This window comes from Ostrea edulis, chromosome 6 (assembly GCF_947568905.1).
Source record: "Ostrea edulis chromosome 6, xbOstEdul1.1, whole genome shotgun sequence".
Lineage (NCBI taxonomy): Eukaryota > Metazoa > Mollusca > Bivalvia > Ostreida > Ostreidae > Ostrea > Ostrea edulis.
The window spans coordinates 66,160,818-66,174,816 of record NC_079169.1 but is presented as its reverse complement, the minus strand read 5'-3'; the positions used below and the strand labels follow the sequence as shown (position 1 = coordinate 66,174,816).

General features: G+C 35.7%; 1 protein-coding gene across 1 annotated transcript; it reads left to right on the top strand.

The window, feature by feature from the left end:
- LOC125647746 (membrane-associated tyrosine- and threonine-specific cdc2-inhibitory kinase-like) lies at positions 1 to 10,965 on the top strand. The gene is made up of 16 exons (XM_048874545.2): positions 1 to 519; positions 1,350 to 1,485; positions 2,640 to 2,737; positions 3,059 to 3,141; positions 3,250 to 3,375; positions 3,490 to 3,565; positions 5,265 to 5,387; positions 5,693 to 5,787; positions 5,879 to 5,985; positions 6,107 to 6,210; positions 6,753 to 6,794; positions 6,904 to 7,078; positions 8,011 to 8,110; positions 8,609 to 8,713; positions 9,113 to 9,260; positions 9,990 to 10,965. Exons 1-16 carry the CDS (start codon positions 448 to 450, stop codon positions 10,017 to 10,019), a joined length of 1,620 nt encoding a protein of 539 aa, XP_048730502.1. The 5' UTR covers positions 1 to 447; the 3' UTR covers positions 10,020 to 10,965.
- Positions 10,966 to 13,999: the final 3,034 nt, after the last annotated feature.

Below are 13,999 nucleotides of genomic sequence, written 5' to 3'. Positions count from 1 at the left end.
ACGTGATATTGTGGTAACGGTTTGGCAACGTGCCCGATGTAACGGTACGTGAAATAGGTTTTCATTGGTTAATGTATTGTCCGAATAGTTTCGTAAAATTTAAAAACGAATTTCAATTATTCACTTTTTGATAAAATCCGAGAAATAAATGCGCTTTTACAGAGTAATATTTTAATTTTGAATGACAATACCCCTAAAAGCAAAAATTTTGCGTATCAAAAATCGACAAAGAGAAGTAACCAATGAAATGTTCGGTAACATAAAGTTTGGCAAAAGACCGCGAAAAGAATTGCTGCTCCATTGAGAATGTTTTTGTTTACAGTTTACTACAAAGGGATTTTCCAATAATTAAGCGGTTGGAGTTGCATTTATGATTGTGCATTAGGTATTGTTAATGACTATGTGTATCGTGTATGAAATGGGTTGAGGAAATGTGAACGCAAGAAAATGGATGTGTACCCAAGTCCACGACCAACCCCCAAATTCTTTCCAGAACCCCAAACATTTTCCACCAAAAAGGTAAGAACCAGAAGAAAACGAGATTAATGTTCTATATATTGAATTTTCTTCATCCGCGCGTATTGTAACATATGTGCATATATCTGATCATATAAAGTGGAACAATAAGATGGAAAAAATTAAATAGTAAGTAGTCGATATATCATATACGCGTACAGTATCACTTGTATGTTATCAGCTGGTTGAAGCATTTTAGAGCAGCGTTTTATTTCCTAAAATTAAGCAGTATTTTTATATAATTTTTCTATATTTAGAAGTTATGTACAACATTAAAAATGAGTTGATTTCAAATGTTTTTGTAGAACTAAAAAATAAGACAAATAATTTCACATGAATATGTTAGAAATATGTTGCAGAGAGGTGGCATGAAAACTAGTATAGAATATGTAACAAGTTGTCATTTGTTTTAAGCGATCAAGATGTCATAATCAAGATGTCATGAATTTCTCTTGAGACCACTACGTTGGCCTATAGGTTAGAGCATTCGCCCCGCACACGGAAGGCTGGGGTTTAAATCCCGGCCGCGACAGACCTAAGTCGTTAAAACAGGTATTGACGGTTCCATCGCCAAACGCTCGGCATCAGGTGTGAATGTCACGGGTCCTCGGAGATGACCTTAAAAACGGATGTCCCGTGTCACAGTAGGTGTGGCACGCTAAAGAACCCTCACTGGTCAAAGGCCGTAAGCGCCGAGCAAAGGCCTAAATTTGAAACCCTTCAACCGGTCTTGGTGACGTCTCCATATGAGTGAAAAATTCTCGAGCGAGACGTTAAGCAAGATACAATCAATCAATCAATTTCACTTGGTATTCTTTATGCTTTCTGTGCAGGCACGCTCCACTCCCAGGAATTGTGGGCCACCGAGACCTCCTGTGAAGAGTGCCCCTCCCATCAGTCGAATATTTCCACATCGTCCTATTGAGAGGGCCCAGGTTGTGTCATTTCGTAGTGACGAAGGAAACAAATGTATCCTTTAATTTGACATTTGCGTAACTGAACATGAAAGTTCATTATCATTTGAAAGTTGTAACACGGAAGTTTTCTTTTATCTTATATCAAGCTCACTGTTAGCGGGAAATGTAAGTCAGCCATACTAATGTTGATTGTCCAGATGTGCTAGTTATCACAGTTCAGATGCCAGATAGTGATTGCATCACAACAGAAAGTGTGTATACCTAAATCTAAATTGAGAAAATAATGACTGAATTTGAGGTTGCAGGGCTTGACACTAAGGCACATTCGACCGACCGAGTCTGCTAAATGATCGATCCGGTCGGGTAAAATGTCGATTTACTAGTCCAACTGGTCGTGTTGAAAAAATAAACGAGAAAGTTTACTTTAAACCATAAGACATTTTATTCTGAACTAAAAAGTAACTGCAAAGAGTTTGCGAGCAATTTTGAACCACATGATGACTTAATCTCTTTTTTTAGTTCTGGTGGGAATTGATGTTTTAAGACATCTACTCGTTGTTAGTGTGTATAAAGTTATTTTTCAGATGAATAGATATAAATTGAATTTATTTTCATTAAAAAAAAAAGCCCAGTTTGATTGAATTAAATATTAAGAAAGTGTTTTATCAAATTGATGAATTGCGTTGTGAACAACCATTTTTGGGTGTTGACATATGTGCGGGAAGGTCTCTATATTCAAATGCGACTTCTTGTCTTCAAGGAAAGATGTTCCAAGAGAAAGGAAAAAGGTTGGGAAGAAACAAAGCAGGGTTTATGAAATAGAAATTTAGGGAAAAAAACACGATTGAGGCAATTTTATTCTAAATGGACTAAGTAATTTCCGAGCCAGGTAGAATTTAAAGAAACACAAAATGTGTTTGAAAAGAAGGGCATCAAATTAAATGACGAAGTTAAAGATTTTTTTGAGACAATTAAATGCATTTTAGTTCATAGTTATCATTTGAATTAAATATATAAATATAGAGAAGCTATAAAAAAAAAAAATTCTGGAAAGTTGGTCAGGGCAAGTGGATGTAAGGTCAGGTCTAGTAAAAGTCATTCGAAGTAGCCCAACTGGTCTAGTGCTCTAAAAAGTAAATGTCAAACCCTGGGTTGTGTGCTGTATTTCTGTAGCCTTATGTCACGTTTCTTTAACTCTGAGTGCAGCATTTTTAGAGAACCAGTACAACAGCAGCAGTAACCATTTGTACTTTGAGCAAGGATTCAAAGTTATCAGCCGTCTAGGAGCCGGATCTTTTGGAGAGGTAAATATTAGTATCAAGAGGTCTTTCAGTATAGTTTAGATTGATCACTTATTATCAAGACATCTTTCAGTATGATATTGTAGATCATTTATTTTTGTAGGGTTAGATGAAATAAGGCAAGTTTTGGGGAAACTTGCATTTTGTGGTTGAAAAATTGTTCTATGTTGTGGAGTTTCTTTTTTTCATGGTTGTTTCAAGATTCCACCCGCCCCATTGTGATTTTTGCAGAATGTTCATGTCTCAGATGAAATTGATATGGGAATTCTCTCTCTCTATATATAAAAAAGATATGAATGTAATTACAACATTTGATCCCTTCAGGTTTTCAAAGTCCAAAGTAAAGAAGATGGCAAGTTTTATGCAATAAAGAAGTCTCGGGATCCTTTCAGAGGTGAATCAGACAGGTATGAAATTGCTTTAAACTGAAAATAACTCTATACACTATCACCAGCTAACAGTGTTGAATTTTAATCATTGATTTTTATATCACTTTTTTTTTGGTGTGTGTGTAGGAAAAGGAAGTTTGAAGAAGTGGCAAAACATGAGACTTTACAACCCCATTCAAACTGTGTTCGTTTCTATAGAGCTTGGGAAGAACGTCAGCATCTCTATATCCAAACTGAGCTCTGTAAACTGAGGTGAGGAAATCTTCAATGCTACAAATAATGCGTGCATTGACTTACTGACTCAGAAGAAAAATGTATACTGAACTGATTTGAGACACTGGAACATGGTGTGCTTTTGTTTTGTAGCTTGACGGACTACACTGAACAGAACCATGATTTGTCTGAGGCAACCATAGCTAACTACCTGGTGGATCTGTTGATGGTTAGTGAGTTTTAGTTCGCTTTATCAGCATTTATTCTAAATTGAGAACAGTTCTTGAAAACCATCAGACCTCCATTTCATCATGGGGACGACCAAAACTCTTATCATCAGTCCTTTATCATTCTTTGATTAATTCAGGGAATCCTTATTTCTGCGGAATATATTTTGTTTTAGTTTATTACAGTCTACTTGAGTCTTCTGGTTTACATATGCATCATTATTTTCATGTGAGATATCCAACTAGTCGATTAAATGGATCACTGAGCCTGCAAATAAAGGAAGAAACCTGATAAAGGAAAACTAAACAGGATAAATCAGTGGGATATTAAAGAGATGGGCATATGAAAAAGAAAAGCAGCTAGAGCATACTGTTTAATAGCAAAGGAGAAAGGGCAGGTCTTGGCTGGTGTTTAGCTAAGAAACATTTTGATAACAAACCATTTTTTTGTACATCTTCCTAATGATGCCACTGCATTTAAAACATGCTTGAGAAATTTCGAGATTATATTCACCAATCTAGTGATGGGAAATTGAACAATTTATATAATTGTTTATTGGAAATGATCCAAAAAAAACCAACATAATTTATGAAGTGATCCATCAAATCAACAGTAGATATTCATTTTTCAATACGCATTCCTCTGTGAAATAGCAGTATGCGTGTATAAATTCTCTGTAATTTGCTTCACAACCAGTTTTAACATTTTTTTTTAAACAATTTACATACATGTTTGTATCTCCAAAATATTGTCAGACTCATTTCCAAAGATTTGTCATATTATTTCACCCTTTTTTCTTTTTTATTGAATTGAGTTCTATGGAATGAATTTGCTTTTGCATGTTTGTAATGTCACACATAATAGGATCTCCATCAATTATTAAGAACCATTGATATAAAGCAGAATTGGGGGGGGGGGGGGGGGGGGGGGCTTGCAGTGATGCACATTATGTGATCAGGGATAATCAGACCATCACTACTACAACCTCATACTTGGGTAATATCCTAAAATGTTTATTTTTTTTTATAACAAAGAGTGCAAGTGAAGTTTTTATGTTACAATGGAGGGAAAAAACGTTGTACTTAAGAGTTAATGTCCGTATTATACTTTGAATGTTATGCTAAAAAAATGGATTTGATTTTTGGGTCAAACATGGTAGTAAACTGAAGATGTATTAAAACATCTATGTAGCTCCAGTTTACCAGGATGTTTGGCCCCAAAAATCAAATCCATCCTTTTAGTATAATTCCAATATAGTTTATTACAATTTTTTGATTGGACAAATAAAAAGCTGAATGAGAATTTACACATCAATAAATCCGAAAACGTGATGTATTCATTCATGCATGAAAACAAATAACATACAGAGACTCGGCAAGGACATTTTTTTAAGTTGTTCATACAGTGAACAAATTGGAATTAGAAGAATCAAACATGTTCTTTTTGAAGAATTTATCGAGGTGTATACTCCAGACATTTTACTCACAAACTGAATAAAAGTGCGAAGCATGTTTAATCCTATGATAAAGCTAATATTCAAAGTTATAAAGCATCAACACTTTATTAGAGTGCAGAGATAAGTATTTATTAGTTTCAACCAACAGACAGACAGTATTTTATTATTTTTTATAGATGTTAACAAAATTATTACAATGACAGTAGTATGCATGAAACATTTCGTTTAAAAATCTATATTCTAGGCACTGAAACATTTACATGACCACAACCTCGTGCACATGGACATCAAACCAGACAACATTTTCATCTCCTTTGATGCTATATGCAAGTTGGGAGATTTTGGACTTGTTTTGGACCTCACTAAGGTAAGTTTTTCTCTTTTTAGCTTGGCTGCGGAGGAAAATCTGTTGTGGTCTGTACAACTCATTTAATGATTTGATGTACAATTTGATTTTTCTCTCAGGAAGTACTGAACCAAATCTGATTTTTTAAAAGAATTTTGTTATTGTACAAATGTACATAAATTGTGGAAATGTACCACAGGATTACGAAAATTTCAAGTAGACAACTCGTAAGAAATATAATTTTTAGAAATACTCCACTGAAGAGGGTATTTACATATTTTACTATATGCAAACAATTAAATGAATATTTTGTGAAAATTTGACAGAGTAATGATATATCTGAGGCCCAAGAAGGGGATCCAAAATACCTCTCACCAGAATTAATGGATGGCAAATTTGGAAAGCCAGCAGATATATTTAGGTAAACAATGAATGAATTCAATATTAAAGAGTAAACATAAAGGAAGGCCCTGTTTGTGTTGCTTTACTCTTGTGGAAACTGTTTTTTGCAGTCTTGGGATGACTATATTGGAGTTGGCAAGTGACCTTGACCTTCCCAGAGGTGGGGAAGGCTGGCATATGTTGCGCTCTGGGCAGCTACCAGAGGAATTCCTGAGAGGTAAATATAGATGCATGTTTTTTTTATTGGCATGTATGGTATGTGTATGTACATGATTACTAAGTATTGTTTTAGACAAATCTGTTATATGTATCTACATGATTACTTTGTGTTGTTTTAGACAAGTCTTTTGACTTGAAATATGTGATACAGCAAATGTTGGATCCTGATCCAAAGAGTCGCCCTACAATTGACCAAGTCTTAGCCTTTCCATATGTCAGAAAAGTAAGTCTAGTTGATCATTCTAAAACAGAGTATTGTTATGAACTGAACAGAAAAGTAAGCCTAGTTGATCATTCTAAAACAGGGTATTGTTATGGACTGAACAGAAAAGTAAGCCTAGTTGATCATTCTAAAACAGGGTATTGTTATGGACTGAACAGAATTTTTATACCCCACACAACGAAGTTGTGAAGAGTATAATGTTTTTGACCCGTTCGTCAGTCACAACTCCTCTGAAACTGCTCAACAGAATTTCGTGAAACTTAGTAGTTTAAAATAAGGACACACTGTGTAGATGTGCATATTCCCAGGAAATTCTGATTCAATAATTTTTCTGAGAGTCACATCCCTATTGAACGTAGAATTTTGAGTCTGTCCTGTTCTTTCAGTAATGCATAACATTACCATTCATTATGTGAGGCATTGTCAAGTAATGTTGGAGCGTAGAGTATGGAACTTGCTCACCTCTGCCTTCTTTTATTGTCATTGATGTTGTACATGTAAAATCAAGTGCATTTGTTGAATGGTTTATTTTTGAATTCTAGGTATGGAAAAGAAGGCGACGAGAATACATGTACAAAAGAGCTGTGAGTGTTGAGTTTATCTCCCTTTTAATACAGTGATCACAAAATGAATATTGGAAATGCAGTTTAAAGTGATGATGTTAGTTGTTAATGAAGTTAAATGAATATGTAGGTAAGTGCTGTATCAGCCATGCTCCACAGCATCCTGGCCTTCCTGTTTCTTGTCACCAGCGTGTTCACACCGGGCTACTGGAGAAACTCCAGACTGAGCATTAGCTCCAGCAGCAACCTCAATAGCAGCTACAGCAACCACAACTCAAGTGGGCTCGACCACAGTATTTCTGATGGTGAGTGAACTGAAAGTTGTCTTCTATAAGTCCACCTGTCTGTATATGTGTCTGTCAATGGGTTGTGTTTTTTTTTTCTTCTTGAGGTATTTAGAAGTGAAGATTTTCAGTAATTTCAACTGGCAATTTCAGACTATGAGTTGATCACATTTAACATGTACAACTCTATTTTAGTGTTAATATTTTAATCCATATTCAACTGATGATATTATGGCCTTTCATATATTTTTTTTCTACTGTAGTATATGCTAAAAAATAGATGGCACATTTCATTTGTCAATTGACTTGTATATGTATCTACATGTACTCATCCGTGTTCATGTTGAACGAGAGTTGATGATTGTCAGAGATAACCACATTTTCTTGGCTAGATTAATTCCCTTGGCTGCAGGATTGTGTATATAAATAAGTCCTATGTTAAGAGTTTTAATCCCCTGACTTATAGGCAAGTATTTATAGCACTTGGAGGGAAGCTGGTTTATATAATTGTGGTCCTTAAAAAATAAAGGGAATAACATGCAGCTGAGATTTTGCAGATTGAATATTGTTTAACACCCTTCTTGAGAATTTTTCACTCATATGGGGACATCACCATTGCCGGTGAAGGGCTGCAAAATTTAGGCCTATGCTCGGCGCTTACAGCCTATGTCTATATCGTGCCACACCTGCTGTGACACAGGGCCTTGGTTTTTGCAGTCTCATCCAAAGGACCACCCCATTTAGTCGCCTCTTACGACAAGCAAGGGGTGCTGAGGGCCTATTTTTACCGGGATCAAGGATTCTTGGTTGTTGCTTCTTTTTTTTTAATGTTAAAAGATAGGTCCATGGTGGATAGATAGAAATATGAAGCAGATTAATTTAGAAATTGGAAAGAAGATACAATTATACTTGTTAGCTAATATTCTTTTAAAATGTGTCTTTGTTTTTGACAGATGAATGTTTTGAAGATGACATTAGTATTCACAATAACTCCATGGGGTCGCCATTAGACAGTTCTTCTGGAGACAGTTTTAGTGAATTCATCATTCCTTGGTAAGGACACAAATACTAATGCATCCAAGTCGAAACTTATTATTGAATGATTGTTTGATGCACTTAGGATGAAACTCAACTTGGTTCTTGAAAACAGATTTTAATAGTCCTTCAGTTTTGACAGTTATTTGACCGCTATATACTCTTGTGGATACCATATAAAAGTCTCATACCTGTTACAGATGTGGTAATTGGAATCCCCCCCCCCCCCAAAAAAAAAAAACTCATTGATTAAGGGTCATAGTGATGCTTATTGGGAATGAAAGCTCCAGGTTGTATTATCTTTATGATAATCTGAAGAAGTTTTGAAATTGTTTAGAGTTGAACCTTGGGATTGAAATGTAAAGAAAACAAATCCGTTTTGTGTTCATGTATTTCATTATACATGTAGGTCATCTTCATGGTTTTGGAATTTCTAAATATCAGAATTAGAGCACTTGTGTTAAAATTGTAATATAAACTTGTATAGTGCACGTGTTACGTGTTTTGTATTCATAGTAAACCACCTCCAAGAAGAGCATTTACATCACCAATGTCAAGACAACGACCTTTGAACTACATCAATCAGCCTATGAGTTCTTCTCCAGTGCTCAACAAATCCAGGTACACACAACAAAAAATATCAATGACCCATAGATTCCTGTACACGGTTTAGTGCGGTCAAACATGCTTGTAGTGAAATGCTGGAGATGAACAATTTTGATTCATCATAAACATAATTTGTTATATCCAACAAGTTCATAACATGCTCCAAAGCTACAGGGAATGAAATTCAATGTATACATTATAGACATGTTTACTTTAACCATGTTGTACTGTATTTATAATGTTAATTAGGAAAGGGAGTGTTTTATTCTCTCTGGGATCATTCGGTCATCCCTTTGATATGTTTATACCAGACTAATTGTGTAAAATGCAGCTGCTATTGTACAGTATTATGTAAACTGTTTATCTAAGCCATACTGATTACAGAAAATAATGCAGTTTTATTTTTCCATTCAGAAAACCTGATACACCAAACACCAGCTTTGAGAGTAGTTTTGACGATGAGCGGTCGGTCACTCCCACTTTCAACAGTAGCAACAACAACTTGGTAGAGGGGGGAGAAGAGTCGACCAAAATTAGCATCGAACCCAAAAATCTGATGGATGTAAGGGAACTTCTTCACTAACTATTTAGATGTGTTTTGTAACATGGAATTGTATGGGTCACACCACTCACCTCAGCAGTTGCATTTTCCCATGTAAAACTATCTTACTTCTAGCCATTGGGAATGATGTGAGCTATTAAACACACTGTGTCAGGGCTTTTGTACTCTTGTGGTTTTGAGAGGGTGATTTGCCATGCATTCCTAAGTATAACTTAAAACCCTTCTGTGGTCCCATCTAGAATCCAGGGGTAGTCATGTGACCAAACATGAAGAATATGTTGACAGAATTTACCTTTATGGTCATGCAAGCATTAACATGTAGTGTAGACTCAAGTTTGTTTGCATCATGATCACTGGGCACTTTATTGGACCAGAGGAGGGTTTACAATTTTATTTAGGAGTATATTTGAAAATCTTGGTTTATCCTCTCGTGAACCATAAAAGTGGTTATGGAAAAGGTTAAGATTTTCACATATGTACTTGCAGCTGCGACTATTATAATGTGCCCAAAATGATAGTATGCAATGAAAAAGTTAAAGCATTGTTGCTAATGTAACCAAGCTGAAAGGCAGATGTTGAGTTTCTCGGTTTATTATATATTGCATATATTCTGGTGTGTCCTCACCTCAGAAATTTGGATTTTAAGCATTCCTTGCCATCTCCTACCACTGTAGTGAACTATTTACCAAGCTATGCATTAGTAATGTGAAGTGCTACCTTCTCTTGCAGATGTTCGATGCCACAAGTGACGAAGATTAGTGGTTTGTTGTGAGAGGAACGATGGAGAATTGCACAAATACACAAAGTAGCAAGCGTGTTAACTAGGTTACTGCTGTTTTTATATGTGTTCAACTAGCACCAACTGCCTTAGACACTTCACCGCATTGTGTTCATAGGAAGAGTGTGAACTTGTTCAAGATTGACTGCTGACAGCATCGGCAATAGCTGTGAATAGTGCTTGTTGTCATTGTACATTTATGTGGATTTGAGTATTTTGGATTTTTTAATTAACTGGAAGAGTTTTTAAGCACAAGGACTAGTGTAGACATACATTTTCTGTTGGTAATTATTAATATTTAAGTCATGTCCTTTTTTTAAATTTACTTGTGTAAATTATATTATGAATTTCATCGATTCTTTGTAAACTTGCCAAAACCATCAACTCACCTGATTTACAAAATTCATTTCATGTATCATGTGATATTTTGATATTATAATCCCACAAAAAGCTGCCATAAACAGTCTTGAGCCATTCAGGTGCTTGTTCCGATATACTTATATAGCTAATAGGGCCACCATTTGTGTTTCATTCTACTTAAATAAAGTACCACAGACTCTATGAAACGGTACTTTCTATTGAATAGTTGTAGTACTAATTCAGAGCTTTGGGAGAAATGTGTATTCTCTATATTGATAGTAATTATGAGGGATATGGAATAGATTATTACTACATGATGCTTCTGCTGACAGTATGGAAATAACTGAATGATTATGTAACAATTTTGTTATCATTTATATAATTTGTTGCCAGTGTTATTTTTTGTTACTCTCTCTGTAGGATTAGTTAGTTGGATAAGTAATGACAGGCTTATTTTGTTACATTATTTTATTGAAAAGCTTGATTTCATTTTAATTCACTCTCAAATATGGAAATGCAACACTTTGTACTCTTGGCTTCTAGAGTGAAATAAAGAAGTTACAGATATGGGGTATTTCTTTACTAACTACTGAATTAGTAGAATCAAGATTCATGGGTCAGTATCTGTCCTTCCTGTCTGTGTATCCATCTATCTTGGACGTTGAGGTACAGTGATGCCAAGTATGCCACTCCAGTATAGGTACAAATGTATCACAATTTTATTCGTACACAATGTCAGCATTACCCATGATGGTGTGGTGCGAACAAACAAAACGAGCAGGCACTCCTGTCCGAGAGAGTGGAATCTATGGCCCCAGAGTATTTGGGGTTTTGTGCTAGGGTGAGACTCATTTATGCTGAATGACAATTTTATCTAAGTACTTGCACATCAAGAGAATGTCTTATAACAATAGATGAAATTAATGGGGAGGCCTTAAAACCTTGGGTCAGGGGTTCTGGTTGCTTAGTAATTCATAGAATTCATTCCACTTGGACGAGGTGCTTGATGCCAAGGCAGGCCTGATGGTTGAAATGTAAATGATACGAGAATGCATTTAATTTTTAGCTAGCCATGACAAATGTCCAGAGCTTTTTTTTTGACTTCGGTATTATACTTTTATGGGGAAAACTTTACCTTAGCTACATTTCTGGAACCAAGGGGAATAGGGCTTTTATAGATTCTTCAGGACCAGAACTTTCATTTGGTACCTTTGACCTTAACTTTGTTAAAATTAGACTTTCACCTTCTTTTTAAAAACTTTAACCTTGGTAATTTCTTTTGAATGAAGAGGGATAGGGCTTTGATATTTCATGTATAGATTCCTCGCGATAGGTCCTTATCTGATATCAAGACTTTTGACCTAGTGACAATGGACTTTCACCTAGTTTTCAAAACTTTAGCCTTGGCTCCATCTTTTGAAACAAGGGGATATGGCATGTAGAGTCTTGTTTCCCGGTGAACTATGTTGTCTTCTGCCACATCTTGTTAAAGATGCTTTTTACTCTTGCATGCATGTTACTTGTAGTAGAAAAACTTGTTCACATTGTTGTGAACGAGCCACATGTATATAGCAGATCTGTGCATGTTGCTATGGTGAAGTCCCACAAGTCTTGTTACCACTAAGATTATTACGGTTTTATGCCGTTTTGGCAATATTTCTGCCATTTTACGGCTAAGAAGCAGAATAAAGATGTAGTTATTCATTGCTTCAATTTGGGATATCTCCTGATTCTAGCCTAGAATCATCTGGACAAGGTCAGAATGTAGCTGAATGAGAGAACAAAATTATTCCTGTACCATATCAAATCTATAGACAAGGTCAGAATGTTGTCAAAAAGAGAATAGAATTCTTGTACCATATCAAAACCTTAGAATATTCAATTCTATAAACCAGGTAGATACATGGGGGTAATGATCTCATTAAGTTTTCAGCTCGCCAGAGCTGAAAGCTCAATTGAACTATTCTCCTCGCATTTAGTGTCATTGGTAAACTTTATAATATTTTCATCTCCAGAACCACCGGGCCAACCATAGGCGTAGCTTGGATTCGAATATTACCGAGGCAGGGGGTCTGGGGGGCTGCACCCCCCAGAAGCTATGGACATTTTAACAACGTAAAAGGTGGGTTTTTTTTACCGAGGCAGCTGCCTCGGTTGCCTCAATGGAAGCTACGCCACTGGGGCCAACTTCAATCAAACTTGTTACAAATCGTACTTGTGTGAAGGGGATTCAAGTTTTTTTTTCAAATGAAGGATCATTCCCTTTTCAAAGGAGAGATAATCACAAAAATAGGGTGGGGTCAATAAAAAATAAGAACCACTTGGCCTTAAAGTCCAAATTTACATGAAAGCTTCCTGAGGGTGGGGCCACAATAGGAGATCAATTTTTACATGCATATATATATCAAAAAATCTTAAGAACCATTGGCCAGACAAGTTCAAATTTACATTAAAGCTTCCTGACTTAGTGCAGATTCAAGTTTGTTAATATTATAGCCCATAGGGCTAGGATCAAAGTTTACGAGCAAATCTATATACATGTATAGGCAAGAACCACTGGGCCAGAAAAGTTCAAATTGAATGAAGAGGGATAGGGCTTTGATATTTCGCGTATAGATTCCTCATGATCAGGTCGTTCATCTGATACCAAAACTTCTGACCTAGTGACCACGGACTTTCACCTAGTTTTAAAAACTTTTTTAACATTGGCTCTTTCTTTTTAAACAAGGGGGGTAGAGTAAGGGGTCGGTAAAATGAACATATCTGTTTATAGTGCTCATAATTTAAAACAATCTCTTTATTTTAAATTTTACCTTTCGCATATAGGATTACATTGTTTGGGGAAAGTTTTCTGGGACATACATTATTTCATAGAAAATGAGGATGTGATGAGGCCTATGTAATATATTCATGTGCACAATGGCCTAGAAAACTTGGAACTCCCAAAAATGAAGGCAAAATTTTTGCAACATGCCCTGCTTCAGTACCCATCAATACGATGGTCTATACTTGAAAACTGGGGGAGGAGTGAGATAGACAAAATCATGTTCCCTCCATATTACATTGAATATAGAATAAAGTGGCAAAACTCCTGCAAGGGAGGTAAAAATTGCAACATGATCTAGTGACCCACAAAGAATCTACACAGCAAGTTTCGGATTGATAATGCGACAGGGAAAAGAAAATAGAAATTCCTGAATGGATAAATGTACAGACATCACTGTACACCGGATGGACAGATGTATACTATACCATAATTCCCGTCTAAAAACGGACTTTGTCTGCAGGCCTTGTAACATTTGATGCTCATACTAATATTTGACCCAAGGTCAGTCAGAGAAAATTTTGAAATACAGTCAAACTTTGTTATCTCAAACTCGATGGGACCGAGATAAAAGTTACAAGATATCCATGGGTAAAATCTTAAAAGAATAAGTAGTTGGGACTTTCAATATCACTTCGACATATCCATGGTATTTGAAATATCGGTGTTCCATTTGAGATATCGGTGTTCGATTTGAGATATTGGTGTTCAATATACGAAAGTTTACCTGTACTGTGAATTATTTATTATTTTTGCATATATTAGCGAGGTTTTCTT